Here is a 16,212-nt window from a genome sequence, read left to right as displayed (position 1 = left end):
AACAAAAATCTGTTAATACATAAATGGCATTTAGACAGCAAAACAGCTTGAGGACATGTGACATTTTGATCTGTCATCATCATCATCATCATCATCATCATCATCATCATCACCCTTGCTGGGTCTCGAACCCACAACCTCTGACACCAAGAACCAGCTCCTAACTCGCTGAGCTAATTGGCTGGTAGTGAGACCTGCTGTGTAGCTTCATTTATCCACTCAGGTGAGTCGGTGCCCGGGCAGCTGTTGTGATGAAATGGTCAAAATTTCAGAAATTCAGTCATCTAAACAAAAATCTGATAATACATAAATTGCATCTTGACAGCATGAAAATGTTGGTGATTTGTTTTTAATGATAAGTGTTTTGCTTCATAAGAGAAAATCTGATGTTTAAAAATTCCACACTCACATTGGCTGCAGTTGTTCCCATGAGAGCAGAATTCAAAATGTTCTCAAAAATTCAGTTTTTGAATTAAAATTCTGATATTTGCCAAACTTCATTAACCATGACTCCAAAATATTCTAATTTTTTTTCAGGAAGTTTGAAAATGTATTTAGCAAGAATTTGATGGTATATGTTTACAGTAGTGTTTACAGTCAAACGTTTTCATGCACTGTAGGCTCAATTTTTGCTTAATCAAAAATCCGAGAAACAAGTTTTGTGGAGGACAGTCAGGAGATGCTCTGTAGCAAGTTTGGTGACAATTGAGCAAAAATTGTGGGAGGAGATACATTTTAAAAGTTTTACAGTTATTGAAAAAAACAGAGTGATGGACTTCATAATTTGTAATGAGTTTAAGTGGACAAAAGTTTCAGCAGTATTGAGGCTACATTGTGGTGAAGTTTCAACACTGTAGCATCTACCGTTGGTTTGGTAGGAATTTTTAAAGTTTTTAAATTTAAACGCTTATTGTGCCCCCCCTAGGAGGAGGGGGCACATGTCCTTGGAGTTGAGTGAATCTGGCATGGGGTCGGATGTTTCTGTGAAGTTTGGTGAGTTTTCGCCCATGGGAAGTATGACTTCCTTGGAAGAAGAAAGAAAGAAAGAAAGAAAGAAAGAAGAAGAATTCCTAGGAATACAATAGTGTCCCGGCAGCTTAGCTGCCCGGACCCTAACTAGACAGAATCTGCTGGAAACGTCCTCCAAAGGTCAATGTAGGTTAGAGGGTTGAGTAATTCATGAAAGGCCTGTGTGAATGTTCTCTCTATCGACTGGTTGTCTTTGTTCATTGTATATCCATTTTCCCTCTCTCTTCCCAGTTTCCCTCACCATACCCTGTTGTTAAAACAGGGGGCCACCAGCCCCCTCCCTTCTCCCCAGCTCCTCTGCCATCTGCCTACAGCAGCAGTGGCCCTATGTCGAGCGCCTACTACTCACCCTCACCCCACCGTCCCTCCCTGCCTCTGACCCCTCATGCTGCCATGCCCTCTATACCTACCCTCGGCACCCCCCAGACCCCTCTATCCACACCTCAGCACGTGCCCAATGTGGCACTCCCAATCCCACTTCTTACCATGGCCATGGCCCCTGCAGCGCCCCGGCAGCAGGGTGGCCCTCCCACATCTAAGACAAACCTTTGTAGCTTCCATACCACCCATCCCTTACCTCTCTCCCAGGTACGAACCACCCCATACCCCGCCCCCCACCCTGAAATGGAAATGGCTGAGCAGCCTGTCCAGGTGAATATTCGACTCAGTTATCACTGTAATGGCTGCTCATGGGAAATCTGTAATACTAAGGTGGCAATCTATCTTATCCGTTGGCGTAGTCAGTGCATGCAGGACATGCACGTGTCTTGTCTCGTGTACTGATCAATTTTGAGATTTTTGGCTATTTTTCTACCTTAAAGGGATAGTAGCATTTCTTTTAAAGTGGGGTTGTATGATCTACAAATAGCCCCTAAGTACTTTAATTGCAGTAGAAGACTCTCTGCACTCCTCCCGTTAGCAACGCCAGCCCATAGCCCTGCCCAGAGATTTACAACACACAGTGTTGTGAACAGACCCAAAGAAACGGCCTATTTTCGTGGCCTAAAAGAGGTTTTACCTGAAAAAAAAAAAAAACAGTTCCATTGTTCGCTATAATATAATTTTTTCCAGCCCAAGAACACAGTTTTTATTTGGACCTAACCAACTCACGTATCCCTCCGCCCAGGGTTAGCGCCCGCCGATCAGCAGTTGGTTAGGTCCAAATAAAAACTGCGTTTTTCCTGCACTTTGAGGGGCTGGAAAAAATTATATTATAGCGAACAATGGAACTGTGTATTTCTTTTCAGGTAAAACCTCTTTTAGGCCGCGAAAATAGGCCGTTTCTTTGGGTCTGTTCACAACACTGTATGTTGTAAATCTCTGGGCAGGGCTATGGGCTGGCGTTGCTAACGGGAGGACTGCAGAGAGTCTTCTACTGCAATTAGTACTTGGGGGATATATGTAGATCATACAACCCCACTTTAAAAAAATGCTACTACCCTTTAACATGTATTCTTTCAGAAAGGTGTACTGTAAAGAAATGGTAGAAAATCCACATTAAGGTGGTTATTTTCAAACTGTGTTCTGTGTTCAACTGCCTGTTGTCTGACCCATGTCATGTCAGGTATCATTGTAAAGCTCTGCCCTGGACAATGATAAAAAAAATCCTAAAATTACGATTGACAATTACAATCTATGGAATTTTACAATACAAATCTTTAAAGGTCATTTTCTTAAAATGAGATTTTCCTCAGACTCTGAGCTAGAAATCACTTCAGCAGCACTTAGAGACACCAAACCTTCCAGTTTTATTCCTTTCTATACTATGAAGGTTTTTACAGAAGGGTTTGTTGATATATCATTCACCGCCTGATTTATACAACATTTTATTACTAAATACAGGGCGAAATTAGATTTTTACAGAGTGATAAAAAGAGATATCCAAAATCCCCTCCATAAAAACCTTTGACTCTAAAATTTATGCAAATTAGCATATTTATCATTAGATATTGCCTCATTTTCATATTTAAACATACAATTTGACAAAACTTGTAATACAAAAAATAATTGTCTTAAAGGGACTACGAGGAGTTTCGGAAAGCAAAGTGTTTTCACACTGCATTTCCCATGAGCCTCCGCGCACACGGTGAAATTCTTGGATTCTTGGTGCAAGACGGACAAAAGCGAAAACAGAAGACTATCAGATACCGTTGTAGTTCCGACCATAAACGACGCCAACTAGCGATTCGATGGCGTTATTCCCATGACCCGCCAGGCAGCGTCCAGGAAACCAAAACTAAGAAATGCTGGGCGAGTCGACCACTAAATAATAATATTAAAATAACTATAAAGACAAAACAATATATTTATCGAAAATGGACCCATTTACAAGTGTGGGTAACGTAGATTCATCCACATTAATATGAGACTCTCTTATAACCAAAAGCAAACTCCTCTGGGTCTCTTTAATGTAAAACTTGGGAAGTTTCATATATGTTGGATTATTTTCTTTTACCCTATTCACCTATAGCATCTCACCTTAAGGGTAAACAATATTTGAACCAACTGATGAACATTACCCTAAATGTGCTGGTTTGTTTTTCCAGGTACAGACGATTGCTCCACAGGGGAATTTGGGAGATGTTCAGCTTCTGGCTCCGGTCCACCCCGTCTTGCCTTCTGTTCAGACTTCTCTCTGGAGAAATGGGGTTGATGCAGAGACTACTGCAGCTGGTCTGGACTTATCTGTAGGCCCCGCAGTCCCACCTCCAGTCCCAGCCCCAGCCTGCATCTCAGTCTCAGCTGCAGTCCAAGTTGAATCCCAAGTGGCGGCACAAAGCCCAGCTATGGTCCCAGCACAAACCCAAACACCAGTCCCAGTATCAGCCCAAGCTGCAGCCATGTCTCAAGCTCCAGTTTCGACTCCGATACAGGTTCCAGTAGCAGTACCAGCCCCAGCCTCGGCCCCAGTAACAGCACCGGTTTCTGCATCAGGGCTCAATTTTGAACCACTCAAAGTCTCAGCTACAAGTTCAGACTCGTCTTTTGTCATCGGTAAACACCAACACCCAGCCCCGATCCCTGCCACCCTACCAGCCCCGCTTCAGTCTGCAGCCCCCGCTCCTGCTCCTGGTGCAGCTCCAGCTCTGCAGCTTACTGGCATCCAGACAGCAGCCTCGTTGCCTGAGTGTGCCAGCCCAGCCACAGCTCAGCAAAACCTCGAAATGACACCTGCGCCCAACACCCTTCAGACAGAGCCTCCTGTAGAGGTATGGGTGAGGCCGCAGTTTGCACCTTTTTGAGTGTCTTACGCATCTATGCACACGCACAGATAAAAATTGTCTCTGAATCAGCAACATCTTATTATTACTCAGAAAACATATTCCAACTGTCTGCCTTTCTAATCAAATTCACATTAGTTTTAAACCTTTTTTTTTTCCAATAATGACTGACTAAGTTAAAGGGATAGTTCAACATTTTGGCAAATTTGCCTATTGCCATAATCCCTATAGTTTTAGGAGTACTGTAGGTTCATTGCCTTTAATTGTCGGTGCAAGCTGTTTTTAGATTGGTGGGGCAGTGACGCGAGCTGCTCAGCTACTGTAACGCAACGGAGGCTCACAGTGCTTTTCTGTTTCACTCATCAAACTATACACAATCCAACAACTTCAAAACACTCTCGTGGCCAAGTTGTGACCTGCACATTCGCCACGCTATGAAATAATAACGTATAGTTATATGTAACATTACGACACATGAAGCAAATACTCGGAACTACTACTACAAATGCGTAGCCGGGCATTTGCCTCGAAAACAACTCTGTCTCATAACATGACATCATTATTTTGTGGCGTGGTGAATGTGCAGGTCACAACTTGTCCACTAGAGTGTTTTGGAGTTGTTGAATTGTGAGAGAATTAAAGAGTTTGATGAGGGAAAGGCGGAAATACAGCGCGCCGTGCAGAGCTCGCGTCTCTGCCCCACTGATCTAAAAACAGCTTGCACTGACAATTAAATGTAATGAACCTACTTACTACTACTAAGACTATAGATGGCAATAGACAAATTTGCCAAAATGTTGAACTATCCCTTTAATCCATTATATCAAGAGCTAATAGCACAAATTGACATTAATACCACTGCTGTACTTTCTGTCTTCAGGACGTGCTTCAGGACAAACCAGTGTCTTTACCCAGCTACGCCTATGACAGGTGTGTGTCCCTACAGGTACTGTAACTTACTGTGATGAAAACGTCACAAATCTAGAGATGACAAAAGTGTGTTTATGTTTTCTTTTTCGTAGTCTCAACTCTGATGTGGCGTCCGGAAAGGAAATGAGTGACGGCTACGACAGCTTGGCCAGCGGAGGAAAGGGGGATGGGAAACCCAGGAAACACCACCGCAAGTCGGCGCGCACACGTTCGCGGCAAGAGAAGACGAGCAAACCCAAACTCAGCATGCTCAACGTTAGTCACGATGAACGTTGTGACAACAGACGTTTTTAATGTCTGAAAGCCACCATGTTTTCTGAATTGAAACCTCTGCCACCACAGGTCTGCAACACCGGTGATAAAATGGTCGAATGTCAGCTGGAGACCCACAATCACAAAATGGTGACATTTAAATTTGACCTCGACGGAGATGCTCCAGAGGAAATCGCCACCTATATGGTTAGTTCAGCATCTAAGTCACAGCTTTTGCCTTATGCATTGGCCATATTTGTATTTTGATATTGTTTATTGTAAACCTGCAGGTGGAGAACGGCTTTATCTTACTGTTAGAGAAGGAGATCTTCATTGACCAGCTCAAGGACATTATGGATAAAGCTGAAGACATGCTGAATGAAGACATAGAAGGTGAAAGGGCCTCCAGCTTGAGCTGCAGTCCACAACAGGGCCAAATCTCTGAGGGGCTAGTGGGAGAGGTAATACAGGGCACCACCAGTGTTGTAGTTCCAGATAAACGTCTTTTTTCAGACTAGTTGATGGACACTTTAATCGGTGTATTATTTTGTAACGGCACCTTTTATTGTCAGTAACGCTAACAGCATTATAACGGGGGAAACAGTAACATTTTTGATTACTCGTTACTGAAAAAAGTAGTACCATTAGTAATGCCATTATTAACGTTATTCCCATCACTGGGCACCACACATGCTTATACAATGCATATATTATTTAGATAGATCTTATTCAGACGTATAAATACAAATAAATAAACACAGAGTAGCAAGTAGTAGCATATTCATATCACATGTATCACTCTGCAGAGTCAGCAGCCTGGAGCGCCTCAGCCTGTCTACCAGCAGAACGGTAAACAATGATCTGTCTCTAACATGTCACCATCTGCATATCTACTAAATCCTTTTCTGCATATGTTGCGTTCATGTTGAAAGATGAATTGATGTCTTGGGTTGCAGTTCTTCATACAGGAAAAAGATGGTTCATAATCTGCCCCGTGGAGGAGACGCCCACATCCAGCCAGGACACCCCATCCGATGGCACAACTACACAGTCACCTGGGAGTTCAACCACCACCCAGCCCGCTGACAGCGGCATCGCACGGCCATCTACATCCAGAGGTTTGGTTTGGTTTGGTTTATTAAGATCCCCATTAGTTTTTGCAAAGCAGCAGCTATTCTTCCTGGGGTCTTTTCATTTTCATAAGTGACAATACAAACCAACTATGAATAACACATACTTGATACATAAAAAACAAAAACACATACAAAAGGTACATACTTAATACATACAAATACACACAAAACAACCGAGACGACACAAAACATAAAAGTTACAAGTTCCTACATTGAATCATTACAAAAACATTTACGGTGTTTCCTGTCACACATAGATGCCGAATCAAATATTTACGACAGACCATTTTACAAATTTGAACTAATAGGCAAAATTATGAGTTAAATAATATACTCTTAATTTCGTTTTAAAACATCATTCATATTTCTTTGTTGTGTAAGAGGTGACTTCATGTCCACAATGTCTGACAGCTGCACAGGACAATAGCGCCATCTTGTGGCAGCTGAAACAAAGACATTCCTCAGCTCCCTCATGGGTGTTTGATGACTTTCTAAAAATATTTTTCAATCTTGTGATCTTTTATTCATTTGGCTTTTTTTCCTTCTGCAGAAGAGGGGTCATCCTCTACTATGTCTGGTGGAAGTGGAGGCTTCTCCTACGACGTGTATGGATTCTGTAGTCCCCCAATAATGTCCAACACAGACCCGCTTGTTTTTGCCACTCTGTCCCCTCCTGTGTCTGCTCCCCCAACCCTCCAGTCCGTATCGTCGGTGGAGCCTCCCGGCAGCTTGGTGCAGCCCAGTGTGCATCAGGCCCAGCCGGCCAGGGCTCAGCCTCTGCCGCCGGCGTCCCCGCATGCGTCTTTCCCAGCGGAGGAGTCCCAGGGATCCCCTCTGGGCTCCGTCTCCCCGGTCCACGCCGCTCATCAGATGGCTGACATGACATGTCCTGTTTCTATGGCCGACGAGGTGCCCTGCTGCCCTCTGGTCATGCCGCTGTCTCTGGATGTCAGCGGTTCACAGGGTGGGTCTCCTCTCACCCCACTCCCTCTCCAGGACCCGGGTTCGTCCAAAGAGCCGCTGTCCGTCTCTTACGCCGCCTCCGCTGCTCGGAGCGAGCGACCGCAGCAGCCTGTGGTGCTCCATCAGCCTTTTTCCAGCGTGGGAGGGACCAAGGTGTCCTCCCTACCCCAGAGCCCGGCGCCGTCCCAGCCGGGAGCCGGCCCTGGTGAGTCCGATGGCGAGGGACGACTCGGCCGGGGAGGCTTTGTGGACAGCACCATAAAAACACTGGATGAGAAACTACGGAACCTGCTCTACCAGGAATACGCCCCCATGTATCCATCAGGCAGCGCTGCAGAGACACCAGGCTCCGGGACCGAGTACATTCAGTCCCCTCCTGGGCCAGACAGCGCCACCGGAGGGTCAGGAAACAGCACGCCAGGGCCGATGGGGGAGGGACGGTACAGGGCAGGAGAACAGCTGGTGAGTGCAATGAAATCAGAGTCCCATCAGTAAATTAAAGAGTACAATATGTGTGTAGATTATAATAATGCAGCTGGATAGACAACAAAGTACTGCCTATTTCAATTAATCTTATGGAAAATATAGACATGTTTATTATATTTCAATCACATTGCGAATTCAGAGGAGGAAGATTGAATTTGTTTTACATGAAAAATTGAATTTATGTGCACAGTCTAAATATAATAATCATATACATATGCATATACAAGTGCATCTCAATGAATTAGAATATCATGTAAAAGTTGATTTATTTCAGTAGTTCAATTCAAACAAATATATCAAATATAGATTCATTACATGTCTTTATTTCTTTTAATTGTAATAATTATGGCTTACATTTAATTAAAAAAAACCTAATTCAGTAAGTCAAAGAATTAGAATATAGTGAAAAAAATCACTATTATAACCTAATGATGTCACACTCTGATCAGCTGATTAACACCAAACATCTGCAATGGTTTCCTGAGCCTTAAATGGTCAGTGTGGTTCAGTAGCTCCACTATCATGGAGGAGACTGATGACCTCCATCATATTCTACGTTATTGAGATGCGGTATCTGTATCTGTATCTGTATATAGATATAGATATACAGATACAGATACAGATACAGATACAGATACAGATACTATATACATTTTTAGACAGTCCTCACTCATTTATGCAATATAAAGAAGTCTATTATATTAAAGGACAATGATTAATGGTGTGTTTGTGTTTGTGGTTTTCTCCTCTGATTTAATCTCCTCTATCAGCCTCAAATTCCAGAGAGGATGGATAGTTTGAGCACGCTAAGTGACTCAGCCGTGTGTGGTATGTACATCATTTGTTAATTAATGCAACACATTTGGCATCAATAGATGCTAACTGAATTACTGTAATGTGTTAGTTTGTTACTGTATATTCAGTGTCGTGGACGTTTTTTGCAGCTTCATTGTCGAGGAGACAGGTTCCTCACTCCGCCTCCTGCTCTGGAACAAGAGGTCGATTTAAGGTATGAAAAAGAGATTAGAGATATTTCATTCAGATAAATTCCCTCTGCTCTTGTTGTTGGAGAAGCATCGTGATGCGGTGTGAACAGTCTTTATTTGCTTTCGGCAGATAATCTCAGCTCCTCCTGAAGTGGCCAACAGACGAGATGTGAAACAGAGGAGCTGGAGCAGCGCCGCCTCCCCGGCTCACCCTGTGGCGTACGGCGGAGAGCACGTCCAGGCCGAGACCATGGTCGTCTCCACCACCATCGGCCGTTTCTCCGTGATCAGCACCGAAGACGACATCACACAGAGAACGCGCTGCAGCCGCTACTCTGCCCCGCCGGACTTCTACCTGGACACTCCTCCCTCCATGGCCAAGAGGGGCTCCCTGCCCCGCGCCCTGACCTCCACCTCCGTCCCCGTGGACGTCACCATCCACGGTCGCTTCCTCTCCTCCGACTCGGGGGCCGAGAGCAGCCCCGCCAAGCTGGCCCCCGCCACCCCGTCCCAGCACACTCGCTCCGAGCGCAGAGGAAGCGACCTGATGAAGAGGGCGGTGGCCTTCCTCCGTCGGTCAGGGCGCAGCAGCAGCGTACAGAGCTCCGACTCGCCCAGCAGACACGGAGGCGTGCACGGCTCAGCCTACGGCAGCAGCGACAATGACTCAGAGATGGAGGACTCGGACATGAAGAAGGAGCTACAGAGACTCAGGGAGAAGTAAAGAGCCAGTGTTTTATTGTCACACTTATTTTGTGTCTTTACCAGTGTTAGGCATGTTACTTCTAAAAAGTAATTAGTTATAGTTACTCTCCCCCAAAAGTAACTGAGTAAGTAACTGATTACTACTATATAAAAGTAACTGATTACAAGGAAAAGTCACTTTGGTAACACTTTATTTGACTCCTATCTCTATAACAATATTTATCATGACTTATAAGGTCAGTAATAGCACTGTATAACTATAGTTATAAACACTCATAGATGATCATAATGCTTTATAACAATAATCATAACACACTATAAAGCATTTTATCATGACTTATAAGGTCAGGTATTATAATACACTATAATTGTTAGTAACTCACTGACAATGCCCGCATCGATAATGCATTATAAATATAGTTATAAAATGTGTTATAATTATCTTATAAACGTGTATAACTATCATTATAAACACTCATAAATTATCATAAGGCTTTATAACAATAAGTATAACACATTATAGAGCATTATAACTCTATTGTAATACTTGACCTCATAAGCCATTATAAAATGCTCTATATTTTGTTATACAGTAAAAGGTAAACAGTAACTTTTTTGATTCCTACTTGTTACTGGAAAAAAGGTACCGTTTTTAACACTGTTATTCCCATCACTGGTCTTTACCTGTGAATATTCTGACCTGAAATATTCTTGCCTTCACCTCCTCAGACATCTGAGGGAGATCTCTGAACTGCAGGCCCATCAGCGGGGAGAAGTGGAGCTGCTGTATCGCCGGCTTGGTAAAGCCCCTCCCACTGGCCTGGGTCTCTCACACGTTGCGCCACACGGCGGCCGCAGAAAGAGGTCCAGCAAGCACAAGCTGAAGCCTGGCAAACTCCTCAGCCCTCTGGTTCAGCAGTTTAGAAATGTCACCACCAAAAGTGACTCCAGCAGATCCAGTCCGTATCTTTTCCACAATCACTGATACACGTTGAATATTTACATGGAGTATGTCATCCTTATGCATGTGTGTGTTTGTGTGTCCAGGTGCTGCTACAGGTACAGGTGAGCCCACACTGAGTTTGAATGGCTCTCCAGCCAAAGGGTCTTTCCCCACTCATGGCAGGGCGCGGTCCTGCACCAGCCACATTCCCAGCTCCACCTCAGAGCCTGTGCAGACTCAGCAGCCCTGCTCCCTCAAGGGCTCTCTGTCGTCTGATAATATTTATGCTGGACTCCACGGAGACGGCACCGGAACGCAAGTTCGACCCGGACAAGGTGAAACTCAGTCTGTACACTACTACCAGTGTTTAAAACATCCAGGGGGGGGAAATCCTGACTTCCCGTGGTGTTTGATTGAATATGATTGGGTATTTCAGTGTGTGCTCTTCTTACCCTGGTGTCTTTCTCCCTCTTTGATTGTGCTCCTTTACAGGCTGGTCTAATTACCCTCAACCGTCTGAGAGAGTGACCTATAAATCCAGTAGCAAGCCACGAGCTAGATTTCTCAGTGGGCCTGTGTCTTTGTCTATCTGTTTGTATCTCCTCTCTTCTCGCATTGCGTCACTCGTTTGTTTTCCACACTTTCTATTTCTCCTCTTTAATCTCACTGATATCTTTTTTTTCTGTCTTTGCCAAAGTGTTCTGCAACTCTCCTGGGTTTTTCCTTTTGCTCCTCTTCATTCTGAATGACTTGCTTCTACCTCGTGTCCTTTGTTTGCACTGAAAGATATTGTGTATTCAAACCCTCTGAAGAGTCACGTTTGCTCTGAATAAGTTAACCTTTGATTCATTAAATGTTTGTTCGTTATAGAGGTTGTTTGAAAAAACGTTTCCAAAAGGGAATGATGAATTTACACTTTTTTTTTTTCAATAAAAAAAAATGGCCAATATCATAGTAAATCATTTCTATTCCACATGTGTGTTGACTTGACTCAGATGTTTGAGGTTTGGATAATCAAGATTCATTATAATTGTAACATTTCCAAGTTTCTCCTACTGATGCTAATGCTGTTGTTATCCGACCTGCATTACTAGGCAATGGACATTTGCATGCCACATGCACACCAGTCTGTCATGACATTTCTAATCTCTCATCTCTTTTGACTCTCACGTTTCTTATCTCAGCCTCTCTAACAATCCGACGCTGCACTTCAGTGTGACTCTCAGGCTTCACCCGGACCACCTGCATGATTCTTCTAATAAATACACTGCCTTGTTTCACTGGACCTATTGCCTATCCATTTAGTTTGTTCCTTTGCTCTCTGACAGCATTTAGAAGCTTTGTTTTGCACTGCGTCCTGTTACTGATCATTAATACTAGGTAATAGTAATGATAACCTGTCTAAGGTCTGTTTTGTCTTCATAGGGTCGACACTGAAGCGACTGTGTCTCGGCAAAGAGCGCGGCAGTATGTAGAATTAGTGCCTTTATTTAGTGCCTCACTAACAATAGATTCATTCACAGTCCAGTTACTCTTGACTCAGTGAACTTGATGTGTGTCTGTGTGTTTGTGTTTTTGTGTGTGTCCTCCTAGGGTCTGCAGCCGGATCAGGGGCTTTTAATCAATCACAGCAGCCGCCTACTGGTGCCACACCTCCTCCTCATCAGCCAGTGATGGGGCTGGCCCAAGCTCAGGCCAATAACAGCAACAACAAGACGGCCACATACTCTGGCACGTCTATGAATTCCAGTGAAAACAATCTGCCTGAAGACTTGCAACGGCTGATGGACGACTGGGCCCAGGAGGTTCTTATTGTCACCCACAGGCCACGCACTAACTCTCTGAGCATCAGTGGGCCGCACCTGTGGGATCAGGTCCTGCCTCGAGCACACAGACAACTGACTAATGCTTCACAGGTGAGATTCATGCTGGTTATATAGAAATTTGTCAATGTAAAGTGTATTTAAGCAATATATCACTCCAGGCCGTGGTATATGCTCATTATACCATGCTTCGCGTCGGGCCGAACAACGCCCCTTAGAGTGGTATAATGAGCATATACCACGGCCTGGAGTGATATATTGCTTTTATAAAACGGTTACCAATAATGACAATATGAAAGAGGGATACGCAATCAATTTCATGTAGTTTTATTCAACCAGAAATACATATTATCCAATAAAATAGCCTCACTGTGAAAAAAATAGTCCCACCTCTCCAGACGTTAGCTCCAAATTAGCTCTGCATCTCGTCTTTTCCTCCGCTTTTTTTCAGGTTAAAGTCACTGCTCAATCCCCTCTACCGTTGTTAACCCTCCCCGGAGGTGAAAGTTAACCTTAAACATGTGAATTCAACTACTTTAGTCCATTTTTTAACATCGTAAAAACATCAACTGTCTTTGGCTACGGACTGCAACAGTCCGTTGTCATGGATGACAACAACTTCTCTTCATACCAGTCATACGTGCCTGACGCGGAGTGATAGCTTACGCTGTGATAAGGCTTTCGAATAGTAGCCGTGGTATATGCTCAATATACCACGGTTAACAACCTGCTCTACTCCACTCTACTATACTCTACTGTAGTAAGGTATAGTATAGTAAAGTACAGTCCTTTAGAACCCAGACACATTCCTCTCTATACACCAGGAGTAGAAACCTTCAGATGTGTGTAGCTGTACACATGCCAACACAACACCAATGCAGATAGCCTATTTAGTAAGTTTGTTAATTGACTTAAATGTCAGTGAGGACAGCGACAGTGAATTTACCCCATAGATATAAATCATGAATGCACATAGGCTATAGATGCACACACACATTAACACAAACACAGTACAGCTAATGAGAATAGAAAGGTTTACTGTGAAGCTTACAGAGTGCAGTATAGAGTTGTTACATTGTCCACGGTTAACCAATAATGTGAATATGTGTCCACATTCTGACCATGCAGGTCTCATCCTGGACAGCCTCTGGTCCAGAGGCCTGCAGTCTGCCCCTGACATGGCCTGACAGCCCGGGCTCATCACTGATGACCAGCCCGTCCACAGGGTCCCATCCCAGCTATCAGCTCCACTCCCCTGCTCCGTTAAGGGCCTTGTCCTTCTTCCCCCTCCCTACAGGAGTTTTTGCCTTTCCTGCTGTGCCCTCAGCCCAGGATGCCCCCAGTCCTGCTCCAGCTCCATCACATCAGCCGCCCGACCCCAAAGCCAGGACTCTCTAACCTGAGTAGCATTGTGTCTTCCAACTCTATTACCAAAAAGAAATCTCATAATACTTCTAATCAATCTTATGTGCATATACTGTATATATTTAACCAGCATGTATGTAACCATATGTACATACTCGCCTCTGTTCTTGAGTTTTATGTTGTTTCATTTGCATCAACATACCTCATGTCCATATTGCAGTACATAATCCTTGAGTGCAGTGTAATGGTAGTAGTGCATTTAAAGATGTATAGTTAGCCCAGTCAGGCTTAAAAGTGCAGATTTTTGTCATTGCTTACATATCTTTCCACTCACTGAATGTACATACTGTACTGTTCATTCATCCTGTGTTTATATGAATATTTCATATTTGTGTTGCTCATATCACTCCTATATAGAAGCTGCCGTGTGTATATACGAATCCTTGTTAGTCTGTACATAGCTCCTGTGTTTGTACAGTTAACATTAGATAACCCCTAGGTTGGTGCTGCAGCTATGTGTCTTAATGCAACACCTAATTAGCCACCATCATGCCGTCACTGTGAAGACTTGACATCCTGGTCACTAGGACTGGTTGCTTTACTCTGCTCTCTCAGTCCAAGGATAGGTTTCGCTCTTCATCAATGAAATGCTTCCAGCACAAGCGCTTGAAATATCCTTAAGAGATTGAATGAACTTGAACTTTATCTTCAGGTGGAAAAAAAAACACCTGTGAGAGTGCCTTGAATTGCAGTTTCAGTTTTCTGAAGAAAAGCAGACACTAGATATTGTATATGCGTTCACCTTTGAAGGTAAATAACATGATTTGAATAATGAATGTGGGTTAAAACATGTTTAATATAGCAACAGAACATGATAAATCACAATAATCTGGTCATGTGACAGTTGATAAAAAATATCACAGATTGTAAAAAAAAAAAAGAAAAGAAAAAAAAAAGTCCAAATCTGAGTTAGGTAATTTAATATATTATGTAGGTTAACATAATTTAATATGTTAACTGTAGGTTTTTCCTTGCTCACTGATTTCCTTGTGGTATTGCTCTACCGACGTCACCACAGCCTGCATGAATACACTGATATTCTGAATGTGCACAGGTTGATGTTGTGGGTGACGGGAGGACATTGTGAAGAGAAACTGGCACTGAAACCATACGAAGAGGAGGGCTGAAGGACTCAACACACGAGTCGAAAATCATAATCATCCCATACCTCTGCTGATGCAGTCTGTAGCTTTATATATTGTTGCCTTTGTGGTTACTAAGAGATTACTGTGTGGTTGGTTGTTGTTTGATAGACGCTGATAATTTGACGATGTGAAAGGCACAGCCATGATTGAAGAATGTGAATTACTGAGAAGCAACAACTGTTTGACATGGTCTTTGTATAATGCATAGGCTTTGTAATTTCTGTTCATTAGATCCTGGCCTCACACAATCATCTGGCTCGTACATCTAATTGTATGTATCACTGCTTAGTTCAAAGACCTCCGCCAAATATTGCACTATCACCGTTCTCGCTATGTCAATAGTAACGCCTCAGAAACAACACTCTCAATACTTTCCTCTCATAAAGTTCCTTGAATCCCTCCGAGGAGCAGTTTGTTGAGTGCATCAGTGTGTTGACATATCCTCATGAAAACACAGCAGTAGCAAAAAAATGATGTAGTCAAAAAACAAGAGGCACAAATTGTGTTCTTCAAAACTGAGTCAGCCAGTGTAGACACTTTGCTTAAGTGCAGACTGAGCTTCTTCTAACCTAAATACATCATTTTTCAGTTAAGAGGCTTCATCAGTTGATTAGGTCCTGCACACCTCCAGACCACACAGAAACAGCAGAGGCTGAGATATCCTGCCTGTTAGTCCTGAGTGTGAGTGAAGTCCATGAAATGCTGGAGCCGCATTTCCCATAATACAACTCTGTAACATCTTTTACATTATTAGTTATTTTTCAAAATGTGGGAGCATTTCTCCCAGAGCCACAGAAGACATTAAACAGCTGTTTGCACAGGTTAAGAATAATAAACTGTATGTAAATTAATGCCCATATAAAATCCCTCCAAGTTTGCACAGTGTGATACTATTTTTATTTAAACTGAACATTTGTCTTTCCTTCATGAAGACTAATGATGTTTTTTTCTTGTCTATACTACTATTTACTTTGTGCTCTACTTCCTGTCTTTGATCTCTTTAATGCTTGCAGTGAAAGCTAGATGTACGTTTGCTTTTGCCTGCTGTTTCCCCCCACACACTTTCCCGATCTCGTCAGATCGGTACTCTTTCACAAAAGCTGTACATACTTGGAGACAGTAATAATAAATTCATTTTTGCTTGACACCATGCAGTATCAGTCATGTTCTT

General features: G+C 43.2%; 1 protein-coding gene across 22 annotated transcripts in view; it reads left to right on the top strand.

Annotated features, from left to right (window-relative positions):
• Positions 1-16,186, top strand: part of wnk2 (WNK lysine deficient protein kinase 2) — a 35,181-nt gene extending 18,995 nt beyond the window's left edge. For 9 of the 22 annotated variants that reach the window (XM_085777354.1, XM_085777350.1, XM_085777349.1 and 6 more), the window contains 17 exons: positions 3,576-4,238; positions 5,131-5,180; positions 5,273-5,435; positions 5,523-5,639; positions 5,723-5,893; positions 6,239-6,281; positions 6,389-6,550; positions 7,116-7,990; positions 8,785-8,842; positions 8,959-9,023; positions 9,131-9,720; positions 10,435-10,664; positions 10,753-10,983; positions 11,141-11,239; positions 12,074-12,115; positions 12,242-12,564; positions 13,600-16,186. In XM_085777354.1, the coding sequence (XP_085633480.1) occupies positions 3,576-4,238; positions 5,131-5,180; positions 5,273-5,435; positions 5,523-5,639; positions 5,723-5,893; positions 6,239-6,281; positions 6,389-6,550; positions 7,116-7,990; positions 8,785-8,842; positions 8,959-9,023; positions 9,131-9,720; positions 10,435-10,664; positions 10,753-10,983; positions 11,141-11,239; positions 12,074-12,115; positions 12,242-12,564; positions 13,600-13,869 (4,152 nt within the window). In that variant the 3' untranslated portion in view covers positions 13,870-16,186. Of the gene's footprint in view, positions 1-1,260; positions 1,681-3,575; positions 4,239-5,130; positions 5,181-5,272; positions 5,436-5,522; positions 5,640-5,722; positions 5,894-6,238; positions 6,282-6,388; positions 6,551-7,115; positions 7,991-8,784; positions 8,843-8,958; positions 9,024-9,130; positions 9,721-10,434; positions 10,665-10,752; positions 10,984-11,140; positions 11,240-12,073; positions 12,116-12,241; positions 12,565-13,599 lie in introns of all 22 variants that reach the window. The other 13 variants (XM_085777348.1, XM_085777351.1, XM_085777365.1 and 10 more) reach the window with 6 other exon arrangements.
• The last annotated feature ends 26 nt before the right edge of the window (positions 16,187-16,212 follow it).

This window comes from Trachurus japonicus, chromosome 5, assembly GCF_045865225.1.
Source record: "Trachurus japonicus isolate A0001 chromosome 5, Traja_1.0".
NCBI lineage: Eukaryota > Metazoa > Chordata > Actinopteri > Carangiformes > Carangidae > Trachurus > Trachurus japonicus.
This window is presented reverse-complemented; position numbering and strand designations above follow the sequence as displayed.